General features: G+C 44.9%; 1 protein-coding gene across 4 annotated transcripts in view; it reads right to left on the bottom strand.

Moving 5' to 3' along the window:
• WDFY4 (WDFY family member 4) overlaps positions 1 to 17,837 on the bottom strand; it is a 415,677-nt gene that overhangs the window by 344,639 nt on the left and 53,201 nt on the right. For all 4 annotated transcript variants that reach the window (XM_084845114.1, XM_084845112.1, XM_084845113.1 and 1 more), the window contains one exon: positions 1,975 to 2,068. In XM_084845114.1, coding sequence (XP_084701240.1) covers positions 1,975 to 2,068 — 94 coding nt within the window. The remainder of the gene's footprint in view (positions 1 to 1,974; positions 2,069 to 17,837) is intronic.

Below are 17,837 nucleotides of genomic sequence, written 5' to 3'. Positions count from 1 at the left end.
TACTATTGACATCAATGCAATGTACTTCAAGCAAACTTGTATAGGATTGCACTGTTAGTTACCCACTGGCTGTCACACTTCCCAACTATGCCAACACAGTTCTTGGCTCAAAAAAAGTATCAAAATATGTTTTAAAGACACATGTTTCAGATAAAATACATTTAGAGATGCGTATTTTGAGAGAAAATATGTTTAGAAATAGACTTTTTTCATCTAAGCATTCTAGCTGTCCATTGCTTGGGGGGGGGGGGGTTTCTTTCAGATCACACTAGGGACAGAAGAGATAGGCCTCCCCTCCCCTTGAGCTGCATTTCAAGTAAGATTTTCCCACACATACCTGTAATTATTAAATGAAAACAAGATAGCTTTATGCTACATATCACCCTCAGTGAGCTACAACACTATCAGCATGTACATGTGTAAATCACAGCTTTTGCACACAAAGTACATCATGCAGCAAGTGGGAAAGAACTAGGCTCTGTTCACGCATATTTTGCAGGCAAAGCCACAATCTATATAGATGGAATACATCACGAATGATACTACACATGTGTATTTTGCACTTGGGAATAGGTACCCAATATGAAATGTAAAAAAATAAGCTCCCTGACCTGGTTTGTCTTACAGAGACCTGGGTGGTTGAGCTGGGAGGAGCTGATCTCTCTCAGCTGTGCACACCTGGGTTCCTCATACAGCACTAACATAAGCTTGATGGTCAGGGAGAAGGGGTTCATGGTAGTCTATAAAGATTCCATCTCCCTCACTAGGATCCTTTAAGACTAGTTATCGGTTTTGAGTGTTGTAGTTGTTTCTTACCTGGTGCTGGGTAATCAGGGCATAGTGGGGATAATGTAGGTGTACCAACCACTCTGCTGCCCAAAGGTCTCCCTGCCTGAGCTGATGGTGGTGGTCTTGGACTTGGGGCTGAGCACCCCGCCCATGGTGGTTCTGGGGGATCTCAAAATCCATGCTGAGGTTGGCTTTTAAGGGTAGCTCAAGACCTCATGCCTGCTATGGTGCTGTCCCAACGTGTAATTGGCTTAACATATTACAGGTCATACAACAAATTTTCCAAGTTGGTGTTCTCATGGGGGCAGGATGATGGTGGTCGAGGTATGGGAGTTGTTCGTTTCTTTTTATTCCTTTGTCACAGTCGGATCATTTCCTGGTAAGGTTTAAGCTTGACAGTATTTCCTCCCTCCATGGGGGGGGGGGGGTGCGTGTGCGCACGTGCGTGCCAATTAAAATGGTTTGCCCCAAGATGCTGATGGATCTGGATGGATTCCTGAGAGCCCTTTTGGATTTTCTCCCTAGCATGGCTGGTGCTTCTATTGATACCCGAATGACTAGGGCCTAGTCTCTCTGTTGAACATTGAGGGCCTACCTACTGGTGACATGAATGTGAAATTTGGAGTTGTGTAAATCTTTTCTTTTTTTAACTGTAAATAGTAGCTACCTGGAGCCCTGGACAGGATTGAGACTGTGGCGAACAGGGAAGTTTCAAATTTAGGGGTCCATTGGGAACTAGTGCATCATTACAGGAAGTAGGTACCAACGATTTGTCCCTCATGGATTCCTGTCTCTTAAGATAAACTAACTCAATATTTTTCACAACCATGAAGGCTAATAAAAAAAAAACTAGCCTAAGATTTCAGCAGGAGCTACTGGCTTTTGTGTTCAGAGGCCCTGTTCCACAATCTGTAGCTGGCTAGCTACTGTAATACTTGTTGGCAAAGCCATAATTTTAAAGAAAAGGCAAAGGAGGAGGAAGAAGAGACCCAAAGCCATACTTGATAAAAACAAACCAATATTCACTGAAGGCCGGAATCTTTAAGATGAGAGGTACACAACCTGACTGAGTATTTAATCTATGGGACTTCGTAATCTGTCAAAGAGGAACCCAAGAGCCCTTTCAATGAGACAAACTGAAAGGAAACAACAAAGACTTCAAAGGACTAGCAAGACAGGACCTACCTCTGGGTAAGCCTCATTGTAGAGTTTGCCAATCAGTTTCACCATGACACAAAGAGCTCCAGGGCACACAATCACCCAGTCCTCATCATCTGGCCTGCAGAAAAAAGACAAGAAGAGGCTTATGGCATCACTATAGACATGGACAGATGCCAGCGGCTAACAACACACAAAGGAAAGAATTTGATAATTCCCTTGCTGGACCAGATCAGAGTCCATCTAGTCCAGCATTCTGTATTCAACAGTGGCCAGTCTAGAAGCAGGAAGCTGAAGGCATATCCCATTTCATATGCCCTGCACCTGGTGCTCAGAGGTTCACTGCCTCTCAACATGGAGGATGCATTTAACTATCACAGTTGTCAGGTTGCTGGAGAGTTCAAAATTTGATACTACAAACACAGATAAAAAACTAAAGCTGCAATCCTGTGCATGCTTATTTTCACACCAACATGCAGATAGAATCAGGCTGCAAGTTAATCAGAAACCAGCCCAGAAGCACTGAGCCCACAAAAGGCATAGGAGAATCAGACTATTTCCACTCCATGTCATTTTTGCAAGCGACTTGTAAGTCCATTCTACCTTGTTTCAACATCAATTTGCAATATTTTAAAATCTGCACAAATATTTAAATATGAATTTTAAAATGTATTTTCTCTCAAAATACACATTTTGAAACATATCTTCATTCAAAATATGCATTTAAAATGTATTTTGATACTTTTTTAAATAGAAAATTTCATCAAAACATTTGAGAAATGAAAGAGCCTGTGGATAATTAAGTTCCAATTTGCTCATTAGTCCAGGAGCAGTGGATCAGCTCAGTTCATATCAGAAATCTGAAAGATCAAATTCTTCAAGCATTCCTAGCCACAGTGCCATCCTCTGGGATCAAGCATATTCCAGACAACACACACGCACGCACACACACACTTCATATTTTGTCCCATGAGGGGGGGAAAGGAGCAAACTCTTCAAAGAGGCCCCAGATCTTACAGATGCAAGGGCTGTTAGAGGTTCCCCCCCCCTTTTTTCTGGTGTTTTTTAAAAATGTAATTTAGAACTGCATTCTTTGGGGTTCCCCAAGCACACCAGTACCTCCCTCTTGTTTCTCAGTGGTCCCATTTTGGCACCAATCCTGTTAGCACTCAACCACCTGAGTTCGCTATTAAAGGGAATGATAAAAGTACCTAAAACATACTAGGCAGTGCTGTACAAAAATAAAATGAACACACATGTTCTTGCCACATGTTCACAATCTTTAAAAAAAAAGGATAAAAAAGAAGAGGTCAAGTGGAGGGGAAGGGGAAAATATTCACTACCTGGGAGAGACAAAGAAAAAGACCAAGACCAAAAGTAAAAGTAAAAGCTATACAATACTCAACCTAGGAATAGGAAAAGAATCAAAGAAGTAAAATAGAATATTAAGAAGGAACTGTAGGAGAGTAAGGATGCATTTGTAATCTAAGGATGGACGAAAGTCCCTTACCTGGTCCCGCAGCTTGCTTCGCAGTGGGGGGGAGGCGCTTCGGTTCTCCCCCTGAAGTTCTTGGTGGGGGGGGAGACGCCCCGCCCCTCCCAGCCAAAATTCAGGCTGGGGGGGAGGCGCCCCATCCCTCACCGCTGAAATTCAGGCCGGGGGGAGTGCCCCGTCTCCCCAGCCGTGAAATAAAAAAAGTAAAGTAAAAAAAAAACACGTGATAGGCTACGTAAATCTTTACGTAGCCTATCACGGGTGACTTTGGAAAAAAATTAAAAAAGCGCGTACGCAAATAGCGTTGCCCTTATTTTCGCCGTAGTCTATGTAAATCTTTACGTAGACTACCCCTGCCCAAATAAGGAACGCAAATGACAGTGCCCATGGGCGCCGCCATTTGCGTACGCGCTTTTTTTTTTCTCAAAGTCACCCGTGATAGGCTACGTAAAGATTTACATAGCCTATCACGGCTGACTTTGAAAATCTAGCCGTGTAGGCTACATAAATCGTTACGTAGCCTATCACTTTTTTTGTGTTTTTTTACTTTACTTTGTAATGGTGGCAGCGGCAGCCGGCTGGAAGACTGGCCGCCGCCCCTGCCGAAATGCCGCCGAAACGCCGCCGGGACCCGCCGCCGAGAGGGACATTCGAAGGAGGTAAGTCCCATCCCAGGGGGAGGGCGGGGGGGCAGAGAATTTCACCACCAATTTCGGGGGGCCGAATGCGTTGGCATTTGGCCTCCCGGAGATTCATGGAGAAATTCTCCGCCATCCCTACTGTAATCATATTTTAAAAGTGAAACTAAGGGTGTGTTTCCATGCTATCGGCTTCACTTCGTTTGTTTGCAACTTTGTTGCGATGTTTCTCCAATTGCATCTTCTCCTTTTCCTGTTTCCACAGCCCTTAAAGTCCCGGCTTATCATCACTGTAGCCTGGGGCTCTGTGCTATTTCCACTGAGCCCTAATAAAATTATTTTCTTGATGGCTGGGTGTAGTATGAGTGGAGTCTGGGTTGGGTCTCGTTACCATCTCAGTGTTCCTGCCTCCTCAGTCATGTTTCCAGGATAATGGAAGGAGAAGCTAATGGAGGAGTACTGGATTTTTTTATTTTTTTTTTAAGGAATCAGCTTTGCTGTGAAGAGAGGCTTCCCCCCTCTTCCCCCATTTCTCCTTTCCCCTGAAAGTCCAGATGCACCTGCATTTCAGGAGCAAACCTCACTGAGCACAATGGGAGTTACTTCCAAGTAGAAAGGGGGGCGCAGAACACAAAGAGGGAAACCAGCCCCCATTTTAACCCAGAGAACCTCATTGACCACAATGGGAGTTACTTCTGATGAGACAGTAACAAGTTTGTTGTGGGAAAGAGAGCAGTAAACACAAAGACAGAAACCAGCCCCCATTCTAATGCGCAGGATATCTATAATGAAGACATGAAGTACTTTCTTCCTAAGGCAATTCATCGGAGCCTTGCTTGGTCACTTAAACACACTTAAGGAATTGGGCTTTAATGTGTGCCATTTCAATTGAGGGGGAATCTCATCCTCATTGACTGCAATGGGAATTACTTCTGAGGAGATACTAATGGGTTTGTTGTGGGAAAGAGACCAAAACCAGCCCCCATTTTAACGCACAGGATCTCTATATGGAAGCTGTGAAGGAGTTTTGTCCTAAGGCAATGGACCAGAGCCTCGAGATCATGCTTAATCGCATTTAAGGAACTGGGCTTTGATATGTGCCGTGTCAATTGAGGGGCTTCTCTGTTATTTCTGTGATCATTGAGAGGGCAAGCCTCATCCAGCACAATGAGAGAAAACACTCCTTAACTGGGGTCATGGGCTGTGTTCTAGTACTTATTTTCAGTGATGTTTTAAAAGCTGGTTCCTCAGCATCCTGCTCCAAAATGGCAATGAAACTTCTGGAAAACAGGGAGGGAAAGGCTTGGGTCACTGAGGTCAGAGCGACACCCCCACAAAGGCCAAGCTACACACCCCATGGGAAGGACTATGATACTGAACCCAGTGCAATTGTGGAAACAGGTCAGTAATGGAGCTGAAGTAAGCTGGAAAAGTGGGCTATACCAGTCTCAGAAGAAGTGGTTTTTCCACATTAAAATGCGGGGCTGGTGCTGAATGGCCACAATGTCATGGAAGCACAGAGACCTCTCTGCGCAGCCAGGCTGGAGTAAATCACTGATGGAAACACAGCCAAAGAGGAGACCAGCCAACTATTTTAAAGAAAGGAGTTCCATACGTAAGGGGCCACGAGAATGAAGGCCTGGAATTAAGAAATAGCACAAGGGAGCAGAGGGTTAATAAGAACATTAGTGTTTGATGAACAAACAGACTGAGGAAGAAAATACAGAGAAAGCAACAAAAATAAGGAGGAGCAAGACCCTAAGAAGCATAAAGGTTAAAGGAAGCTTGAATTTACTACAAAACAATAGATCAGGGATGAGGAACGTCATGTGCACCTCCAGATGTTGTTGGACTGCAACTCCCCTCACCATTGATTATGCTGGCTAGGGCTGATGGGAGTTAGAGTCCAACAGCATCTGGAGGGGCAGATGTTCCCCAACCCTGCAACAGATGAAGCCAGTGAAGGAAAACATATAAAGAGGGAAGGTGATTAAAGCACAAACAAGCAAAAATTAAATAAGCAAAACATTGAAAACAAGATGAGGAATAGGAAGACAGATGAACAAAATCAGTCAATACAACATCGAATGACGGTCTGAATAAGAGTTTTATTAGAGTTGGTAGATCTTTAAAAGGATGAGTTTCAGAGAAATTACAGACAGGTCTTAGCTACAGCAGAAATATGTGCTGAATAAGAGGAGAGGAAAGGAGAGGGAAAAAGAACAATGCCCAGATTCTTAATTTGTATGGCTTTGTTGCTAACTGAAAGCAAAAAGAAAGGGAAACTAAAGATTTAAGAGGAAATACAATAAATTCTGCCTTCTCCATATTTACCTTGAGATAATGACCAGATAATCCAGGCAGAATAGTTCTGACACCACTGGAAATATGATTAAGAACAGGAAATTAGCAAGAAGAGAAAGACAGAGCTGGATATCATCAGTGATGATATTGCAAGCCAAAAGAAATCAGGTTACCAGGAGAAAGCATATAGTGAAGAGAAGGGGGGCAAGAAGCCCTGACCAAACCCAAAGAAGACAGTGAGAAGGGAAAAAAGCCACTGATGGAGACTTTAAAATAATGTTACATAAGAAAACAGTGACAATGAAACAGGGAGTGTTCTGCTGCATCAAAAACTGATAAAAGATTGAGGAGAATAAGGATAGACTTTAACATATAGAAGGTACAGGATTTTACACAAAGCAGTAAAATGTTGAGGTCAAAAGCCAGACTGAAAAAGATAAAAAGGGATTTCGGGGGAAAAAGAAGTAATGAAGAAAATAGGCAAGCTGCTCAAGTAGATGCAGGAGTGGGAAATCTCTTTTAGCCCAAGGGCCAAACTTATTTTTGAAGAAGCTCTTGGGGGCTGCATTTCAGTGGTTGGCTGGACAGAAGGCAAAGGGGTCAGAGGCAAAAATTAAAATATACCAGCATATTTTAGCTTGAAGCTCTTACTGCCAGCAACTAAGCCTTAGGAGATGCATTTCAACCTTTCAGGAAGGGGAAAAACTGCACAAAAACTGGGAAACCACCGAACAGTCATTGGTTGAGGGAAAGGGGATGAGGCCAGGGAAGGGGGGGCCTTCTGGAGAACCCTGGAGGGCCAGATTGGGACCCCAGGAGGGGCAGATTTAGCCTCCGGGCCTGAGGTTTCCCACCCTGCAATATGAATGGCATGAAGAAGAAAGGGAGCCTAGAAAGCCAACATACCTCCCACCATAAATTTGCCAAGTAAGACTTTGCCAGTTTACAAGCATTTCCCAGTTTGGTTAAGCCAAAGGACTGTATTTAAGCTGCTTTAACTCACTTAGGCTGCAATCCAATACATATTTACCTGTGAGTATGTCCCACTGAACTCAATAGGGCTTACTTCTGAGTAGAAATGCATAGGATATGCTGCTAAAAACTATAGGGGAGTTGGGCATTTGACAGCAGCCTTTTTCTGCAACATGTGGCTTGCTTCTCTTCATGTGCAGACCTATCTGCTCTGCAGGTACTGAGGCGTATACTTCAGTCTGGAATGCAAGGATTGGCCTGTGCAGGATTGACGGGTGGATAGACAAAACAGCTTTGGCTCCCCTTAAATTGTACGGTTCTGTAATTCTGAGCATTGTGAGAAATCCTCCTATCATATCTGCTTGTTGCTTCCATTGACCCACGTGGATGAGGAAAGAGATAAATTGTAGGGTCAAGATCTATGCCCTTGCCAAAAATTGGTGTGTGGGGAGTCAGAATGGTAAGTTTATTGGTTAATGGTAAGAGGGTTATTGTTGCAGGTGTTTTGTCTGCATCTTTGATTTTTTTCTAAGAGGCACCAAAAACCCCCAAACTTAATGAAAAATAGAATTAGTTCTCCCATTTCAGGGTTCAAGCAGGCATTACTTCACATCTATATCTGGCAGCTATGTATTTTTTTTCTTTTCATTTTTACATTAGAGTAGGCCCAGGGGTCCTAATCCAGACTGGAACCCTAATGTGGGGGGCTAAAGGGCTTTTAAGACTGGGACCCTAGTGCCTACTCTAGAGTAAAAATGAAGACAAAAAGACACAGCTGCTAGATAAGGATGTAAAGTAATGTCTGTTTTGGCCTTCAGTGTAATTCAACAGAAGCAGAGGGTGCAGGCATAGGGGCTTATGAGGACCAGAGAGGCTAAAATTGTTGGGCCAGCTGTCCTACTTTACAGAGGACAGTCCTCTATTTGAAGGGCTGACCAGGCCAAGTCCAGTTTAAAAATAAAGAACCATCAGAAGGGAGAGCACTTAGGGGCCTCACCTGGACTGCAGTCTGAGCAGGCACAAAGGTTACCTGGTCAGTCTTCCCTTCTATGATGAGATGTATTGCATTTCTATTTAAATTATAGTTATTACTTCCAAATTTACATCTGTATATATAAATTAGCATATGCAAAAGTTATGCAAATAGGTGTCCTCTTTTTAGTGATGCATTTTCTGTTCTTTGGTGATATATAAGTGACCATCCTAGAGATGCGGTTTCTGGATTTCATTTAGGATCCCCCTACTCCCCCCCCCCATAATTTGAGCCCTGTAGTCTCACCACAACTCAGAGCCCATATCAGAATCAAACAGGTGTTTTCTCAAGCTATTTATTACAAAAGGATTGCTCCTAATCTTGCTATTGCTACCACTAAGAAAAGGGAGAGAGTAGCAGGCAGCACAGCCAGATTATCAGTTTGGGTAGTGTCAAAATCACAGTTTTTACTAAGAACTTTCAAGTGGGGGAGGAAAGACCCTAAGTCCAAACATAGGGCGTATTCACATGGAGCTTTTATCCTGCTATTGAGATTGCTCACTCACAGAAGTTTGCGGGCCCTTTAGGTGACCTCGTTAACCTCCAGGGCATCTCCCACACTAAATGACCTTTATTCTGTTTCTAAATAGATTGGAGATAATGAAGTATCAAATTACCCTGCTTGTGTTACGCTTGAGTTCCCTCGTGAAAAAGAAAAGCACAAAAAGAGGAGTTGGACCAATGAAACATATGGAAGACTAGGAGAAGGAGGGGGAAAGGGGAGGGGGGAAAGGAAGCGTATGTAAAAGGAGTTCGTCATGATCCTGCATTTCAAACAGAAGCAGAAAGCCCCCTTTTAAATGTGGGATTTTAGGCTGGTGTAGAGATGTTCATAGTCTCTTGTTGTACTCCTTCCTCTTTCAGTCCACACACACTTTGTCCTTGCTTCAAATATTATCAGAGTGGTGTGATGGTAGTGGCCCCATAGCTTCTATGACACTGATGATAATGTAAGATTATCAGATAATATGTATGTTACACCAACAGCATCTCATCCAGGGATACAGAACAGCTCGAGAGCAACACCTAAGCTGATCTTAGGACAAAGAAATTTTCATAAATGCAAATTCAGATTGGTCAATAGTGTAGAGGGAAATGGCACCAGTTAAACATGGAGAAATGGTGTTTCCCACACAAATTTGGTGGGCCACTGGATCTCCCATGTGAAATCAGAATACATCTACATAGCTTTCACAAGTGAAACAGTCTTCTAATACAGGTCCACCCTACCAAATTCACATTACTGCGGTGGTGTGGAAGCTGTTTCCTCATGGCACAATTCTACACTTCTCAGGAGATGTGTAAATGAAGCAACGAAGTCAGAACTGTCTCTGGAAATGATGCTGCGTGGTCATATAGCGTCATTTCCAGGGACATTTCCAGGCCCGTTTTGAAAGTGCACAGCAGGAGCCACACTTCCTGGGCCCTGGGGGAGGCCTTCACCTTTAAGGAAGTTTTAAAAAATAGAGAAGAAAATTGTTTAAAATCCCTCAGAGCACCTTGTATTACTGTACGTTTACTAAGGAAAGGAAAGGCTCCTCCTGTGCAAGCACCGGGTCATTACTGACCCCTAGAGGGACGCCTGCTTACGCTGGCGTTTTCATGGCAGACTATACTGGGGTGGTTTGCCATTGCCTTCCCCAGTCGTGACTACCTTTCCCCCAGCAAGCTGGGTACTCATTTTACCCACCTCGGAAGGATGGAGGGCTGAGTTGACCTGAGCCGGCTACCCGAGACCCAGCTTCCGCTGGGATCGAACTCAGGTCGTGGGGAGAGTTTCAGCTGCAATACTGCCGCCTACCACTCTGCACCACGCAACGTTTACTAAGACTCCCTCACAAAATCGAATGATTTTCTCCCCCACCCCCACCCCACCCCGGATGTCACCAGATTTTCCCTCCTCAACGTCTCTGAAAAGAAAAGTACAATGAAGGTGAGGAGGGGACATTCTCTGAGCCTTACTTCATTCACACAAACTCCCTACTGACCAAGGGGAAGCAGTTCCCATGCCATTGCAGGCATATGTGAATGGGGCCAACAGTAAAGGTAGCCACCTCCAGTGCTGCGGTAGCAAGACATAAAACTATTTTAGGGGGAAGAAACTTTCCTGGATATGTCAGTACTAAAGTCTGAGATAAAAATTAGGCTTCCAGCTGTAATCATTTTAACTGATAAACTAATTCATAAGTGGGGCCCAATTTTAATCATTAAGATACAATTTTCATTGATGAGAGTGCAAGTTCAGGGCACATAAAAATTATTACAATTATTTTCTGTTGCTGGGATTACTTGCATGCCTCATGACTTCCTGTATCATCTCCAGTGCAGCAATTTCCCTGGTTCTTCACTCTCCCTACTGCTAGGAAATATTTATTAATTTTATTATTAATTAAATTTCTGTACCACCCAATAGCTGAAGCTCTCTGGGCGATTCACAAAATAGAGCTTAAAATCACAAAATATAAGAACATAATGAACATGGCATAAACCTACAAAAGCTTAAAACAGCCTCAGAATAAAACCAAAGTAAAACCAACAGCAGTGCAAACATCTAAAAAGGACAACACAGTTTTTTAAAAGCAAGGGTTAAAGCCTGGGAAAATAAAAAGTTTTTCACCTGGTGCCAAAAAGACCACAGTGTAGGCACTAGGTGAGCTTCTCTAAGAATATAAGAACAGCCATGCTAGATCAGACCAAGGGTCCATCTAGTCCCACACTCCATTCACACAGTGACCAACCAACTGTCGACCAGGAACCCACAAATAGGGCATGAGCTCCACAGCATCCTCCCACCCATGTTCCCCAGCATGGAACTCTAAGTTGGATACCATCTGTGATTTATTTGCTTCCAATTTATCAGTAAGGTTGAGAACTTCATCTTTTGTCACCACTGTTTGCCTCGGTTCCTCAGACAACTTTCCTGAAAACATCAGTTCAGGCACAGGTTATCTGTCCTATATCTTCTGCAGTGAAGATGGATGAAGAGAATTAATTCAGTGTCTCTGCAATCTCCTTGTCCTCCTTCAGTACTCCTTTAACTCAATTGACATCCAATGGTCCAACTGCCTCCCTACTTGGTTTTCTGCTTCTGATATATTTAAAGAATTCTTTATTGTTGGCCTTGATGTTCTTAGCGATATGCTCTTCAAAATGCTTTTCTGCATCTCTTATTGTCTGCTTGCATCGCCTTTGTGCAAGCTTGTGCTCCCTTTTGTTTTCCTCACTTGGGCAAGACTTCCATTTTTTGAAGGAAACCGTCTTTTCTCTCATCGCTCCCCTAACACTGCTCGTTAACCATGCCAGCGACCTCTTGGACTTGGTGCTGTCTTTCCTAACCTGTGGTATACATTTTAGTTGGGCTTCTATTTTTGTCGTTTTGACTAATCTCCAAGCATTTTGAAGGGATTTAATCCTCTTGACTCCCCCTTTTAACTTCCTTTTCACCAATTCCCTCATTTTAGAGAAGTTTCCTCTTTTTAAGTTAAATGTGACTGTGTTGGACTTCCTGGGCAATTTCCCACTTAAATATATATTAAATCTGATAGCACTGTGATCACTTTTTCCAGTTGGTTCAACAACATTTACATATTGTACAAGGTCCTGGGTGACACCACTTAGGATTAAATCCAAGGTCTCCTCCCCTCTCGTTGGTCCCATGACCAACTGTTCTAGGGCACAATCATTTAGGGCGTCTAGAAATTTAACCTTGTTTGGGTGGCTAGAGCATGCATTTATCCAATCAATGTGGGGATAATTGAAGTCGCGCATTATTACAACACTTCCTTGTTTGGAGGCCTCCCTGATTTCGTTTTCCATCTCAAGGTCATTCTGAGCATTCGGGTCTGGGGGATGACAGTATGTTCCTAGCACTAAATTAGTTATGGAGCCTGGTATTATCACCCACAGCGCTTCTGTGGAACAGCCTACCCCTTTTAGGTGTTCTAGTCTGCTTGACACTATGCCCTCTTTGACGTGCAGAGCAACACCTCCCCCAGTATGCCCTTCCCTCTAGGGAGGGCATTGCACAACTGGAACACTACCACTGAAAAGGTCCTATCCTTAGTAGCCACCCAACTAATCTCATTTGGCAAGGACACCTGAAGGAGGGCCTCTGAAGTGTTGGGAATATTGCAACCTCATCTACAAGTTACTAGAAGGGGGCAGTGTTGCAGTTAGTTAGTTCATGGGAATTTTGACAACAGCTAGCCTCAGGGTCTCTGTAGCCTACAATGTGGTTTCCTGTGATTTCTTCCTTTTGGTCCTCTCCTTCCTTCCCCCTCTGCCCTCTCTGTCTGGCTTCCACCATTGCAGGAGCACACGTGTTTGCTCTCTTGCTCCGGCCAGTGTAATGAAACACAAAATGGACTGAACAAACCCCTTTGAAACTCTGAGCTGTACTTGCATTGTATATGCAAGACTATTTGTGAAGGAAAGCTGTTTTCTTTTCTTCACTGAAGAAGGGTGTGGTCTCTTTCTATTGTTCTAAGAGAGCCTTTGTGCACGTGGGACTGGTAAAAGCTCATTCTGCTTTGGCTTTTTGTTTTTTCTCTGCTTATTGCCTTTCTAACAGGAGGCATCAGTACTAAATAATCCCATCATAAAGATGATCTTAGGGTCTGGTCAGATATTTATGGGAGGAGATGATCCTTCACATAATGTGACCCAAAATTATTTAGGATGTTAAAAGTTAATACCAGCACTTTGAATTCAGCCCAGAAACAGACTGGAAACCAGTGCAGATCACAAAGAATTGGTGTACTATGATTGTATCAGCCCACCCCTGATTGCTGCCATATTTTGGACCATCTGAAATTTCCAGACCATTTTCCAAGAAAACTCCATGCACTGCAGTAAGCCAAACAAGAGGTTACCAGAGCATGAATAATTGCAGACAGGCTATCTCTGTCCAGACAGAGTCATAGCTGGTATAGCAGCATGAACTGATAAAAGGCACTCTGTGCCACCGAGGCCATCTATGCCTCAGGGACAATTCTGGATACAAGAAACCCCTCAAATTATAATCCTGATCCTTCAGGTGGAGTGTAATCCTCTCCACAACAGGTTGAACACTACTCAGCCAGGCAGATGGACCACCTATTAACAGTAGGGATGGCCAGGCGCCCCCCTCCCATCCAGGTTCTCCGGGCGCTGCTGAGCCCATACCCCCACTTGTGCACCCTTGGACCTGTGCTTGACCTGTGCTCACTGAGCCACCCACACTCATCCAGGACCCATCCACAAGCACTGCGAGCACCATTTGGAGGGAAAAAATGGTGATTGCAAAATATCTGTACATCCAGACTTACGAAAAATGGTGCCATGAATGGCCCATATACACAAGAGTACAGGGGGGCTGAGCAGGGGCAGGAGGTCAGTGGGCGTAGTTCAGGGGTCGGGGAGGGGAGACTCCACTGGACTCCCAGACTGAATCGGTTGCCCACTCCATCCCTAATCAACAGTAGTTCCATCTTCTCTGGATTGAGTCTTAGTTTATTGGCCCTCATCAAGTCCACGACCGTACGCAGGTGTCAATTTAGAACACTCACTGTCTCACCTGGATTTGATGAGAGAGAGAGAGAGAGCTGGGTGTCATCTGCATCTTGGTGACACCTCAGTCCACATCTCTGGATAATTTATCCCAGTCTTTTATGTAGATGTTGAACAGCATATGGGACAAAATAGAGTCATGTGGAACCCCATGGCGTAACTGTCAAGGGATAGAGCAATAACCCCACAGACCACCTTCTGGAATTGGTCATCCAAGCAGGAGCAGAACCACCACAACTCAGTACCTCCAACACCCAACCCAGAGAGCCTGTCCAGAAGGAATGGTTGATGGTCTCAGAAAGCCCTTGAGAGAGGTCCAAAAGAATTAACAAAGTTGTACTCCCCCTGTCTCTTTCTTGGCAGAGATCATCCCATAGGGTGACGAAGACAGTTTCCATTCCAAAACCAAGCCTGAAGCCCAACTGAAATGGATCTAGATAATCCGTTTCATCCAAGGGTGTCTGGAGTAGGCTGACAGCCACCCACTTCAACACCTTGTCAATGAAGGAGATGCTGGCAACAAGCCTGTAGTTGTTAGCATCAGATTTGCTAAAGCACACATAACAGAGGGAGGGGAAACAGCCTAGCAACCTCTCTCTTGGAGCCCAACGGGTGTGTAGTTACAAAGAAGACAAAGGAACAAATCAAACAAACCAAGCAACTATTTCCTCATCTCTACTCTGTATATATCTGGGGAAAGGACATTTATTCATCTTATTCATTCATTCTGTTGATATCTTCATTTCATCTCAGAGGCTCTAAGGTGGAAATAGGGCAAACTGAACTCAATTGGACTTACTTCTGATTAGACATGTATAGGGTTTGTGCTGTAAGTGTCATACACAGTATTTAAAATTTGATATTAAAAAAAGAAAGGGTGGGGGAGCCAAGAAAAGTTTTTCTATGACTGGCCACTGACTGGGCCAGATTGATCTCCCCCTCCCCTTTGCTGCCAAACGTCAAGTGACCGTTGTTGCAGATATCACTGTGGAAGGCAGGAGGAAGCAGCTGGCCCTCAGCAGCTCTTGGCCCTATAGCTAGTGACAGACACCAGATTTCCCTTCATTTCACTTCTGTAGCCCCAGGAGAAAACTGGCTTAACGTCATCCAACCATTGTTGCTTTCACACAATACATTATGCCAGCCTTCCCCAAACTGGTGCCCTTCAGATGTGCTGGACTACAAGTCCCATCATCATCTCCAGGCAGCATGCCCATTGGCCACATCTGGAGAGTGCCTGGGTGGGGAGGGCTGTGTTATACTAAACACACAATTCTCACAACACTCATATGTACAACAAACTATGTAATGTGACCCCCAGGGTTAAAAAAAGTTATTTCTACACGCAGTCTCTATATTCCCAAAATATTGGTAAAACGTGTACCAGCTCTACAATACTGATGCTGAAGTGCTGTGCATGCTTACTTGGGAGGAAGTATTCTAACCAAACATGCATAGGATCAGGCTGTGCAGCTGCAGTCCCCTGTACATTTGCTTGGGCATAAGCCCGGTGAGATGGAACTCAGATGGAACTCAGTGGGATGAGAGGCCAAACTACAGTGGTCAGCTGTTATGGTAATAACTATAAATAATTTCCCCAACTTCTCATAGCAAACAACTTAGGGATGTACAAAAATTCCACCACAGATCTCGGGGAGGCCGAATGCCAGCACATTCAGCCCCCTGAAATCGGTGGCGGAATGGCCTGCCACCCCCCCGCCACCCCCGGGACGAGACTTACCTGGGGCGGATCTTCCTGGCAGCGGTGGCTCCAGCAGCAGTTCGGCGGTGGCGGCTGCGGCGGCCGGTCTTCCGACCAGCTACCGCCACCACCATTTCCAGTTAAAAAAAAAAAAAAAGACGTGATAGGCTACGTAAAGACGTAGCCTATCATGGCTAGGTTTAAAAAAAAAAAAGTGATAGGCTACGTAAATGTTTACGTAGCCTATCACGGCTGACTTAAAAAAAAACAACAACAACGCACGTACACAAATGGCGGTGGCCACGGCCACCACCATTTGCGTTCCTTATTTTGGCACGTCTTATTCTACACTATTTGCGTTCCCCTTATTTTCGCCATCTTAGTCTACGTAAATGTTTACGTAGACTAAGACGTGCCAAAATAAGGAACGCAAATACGCGCGTTGTTGTTGTTGTTGTTTTAAGTCAGCCGTGATAGGCTACGTAAACATTTACGTAGCCTATCACAGCTGACTGCATGGATGCAAACGGCGGCAGCTACAGCTGCCGCCATTTGCGTCCCTGCTAGCCAGCGGCCGGATGTCTGGCTGCTGGAGGAGCCGGCTGGCGGCTCCGCAGAATCCCTGCAGCACAGCTGGCCGGCCAGGATTCCGGGGGGGAGGAACGAAGCGCCTCCCCCCCCTGGCAAGGATTCTGGGGGGAGGGACGGAGCACCTCCCCCCCAACCATAAACATAATCCGCAAAAGGTAAGTGACTTTCATACATCCCTAAAACAACTAAGTTTTCCAGGGAACCCCCCCCCCCCAGAAAAAAAACCCAGTTATGAAGGTAGAAGGCCAGCAGTGGGGAGGCACCTATCCAGTGTATTGCACTTAGTGCCACATGTACGACTATCTACCTGCTGGATGGAAGTCGTGGGTGTGTGCTCGGTGTAATGAGTTCCTGGCTTTCAGGGAACAAGTGTGTTCCCTCGAGACCAAGGTTGCTGACCTGGAGAAGCTAAAAGAGGCAGAGAGGTTGGTGGATGAGACCTTCAGGGACCCATTAGCTGAGTCCCACTCCCAGGGAGACATCTCCTCTGCCGTCATGGAGAATGCGGGTCTCAGGGAAGGAGGGCATCATTCTGAGGAAGAGGGAAATGATCCCTTAGAAGGGACCCATTCCTCGGAAGACGAACAAATATCCTCTTGAGCCAAGGATGTGCCTCCAGGAGGAGGAGGGCTTGTAGTAGTGGGAGGTTTGATCATTAGATACATAGACAGCTGGTTTGTGATGGGTGTGTAGACCGCATGGTGAATTGCCTGCCTGGTGCGAAGGTTGCAGATATCCTGCACCATCTAGATAGCCTAGTAGATAGTGCTGGGGTGGAGTCAGTGGTCGTGGTCCATGTTGGTACCAACGATGTGGGGAAATGTAGTCATGAGGTCCTGGAAGCCAAATTTAGGTTACTAGGTAGGAGGTTGAAATCCAGGACCACCAAGGCGGCTTTCTCGGAAATGCTATCTGTTCCACACGCAGGGCCAGCTAGACAGGCAAAGCTGAGGAGTCTCAACGCGTGGATGAGACAGTGGTGCCAGGAGGAGGGGTTCAGATTTGTCATGCATTGGGGAATGTTTTGGGACAAGCTGGGCCTGTACAAGAGGAATGTGCTCCACTTGAACCAAAAATGGAACTAGACTGCTGGCGCTAAACATAAGAAGGGTGGCATAGCAGCTTTTAAACTAAACCCTGGGGGAAAGCCGACAGGAGCTGGGAAGCATCTGGTTTGGGTTAAATCATCCCAAAGGGATGAAGATGAAAATGTTTTTGATTGCCCAAATGCAGAAGGGGAGGAAATAGGCCAAGAGCACATGGTAGAACATAATAGCCAATCAAAGGGGCCAATGTCCCATAGCAAAAGATGCACACGCCAGAGGCATCTGGAGAAGGATACCATGTATAGCTGTTTCTATGCAAATGCTAGAAGCCTCTGCACCAAAATGGGAGAGTTGGAGTGCTTGATTTTAAAGGAAAACCTGGATATAGTGGGCAGTACAGAAACCTGGTGGAGCAGAGAGCACCAGTGGGATATGGTCATCTCTGGATATAAACTCTATAGGAACGACTGGGAAGGGCGTACTGGGGGAGGTGTTGCCCTGTATGTCAAAGAGGGCATAGTGTCGAGCAGACTAGAACACCTAGTCTAGCTAAAATGTATAC

Source organism: Heloderma suspectum, chromosome 3 (genome assembly GCF_057233095.1).
Source record: "Heloderma suspectum isolate Gila_16-S chromosome 3, 16-S_ref, whole genome shotgun sequence".
Classification (NCBI taxonomy): Eukaryota; Metazoa; Chordata; class Lepidosauria; order Squamata; family Helodermatidae; genus Heloderma; species Heloderma suspectum.
Note: the sequence above shows the minus strand (reverse complement) of the source record. Positions and strands in the feature narration are given on the sequence as shown.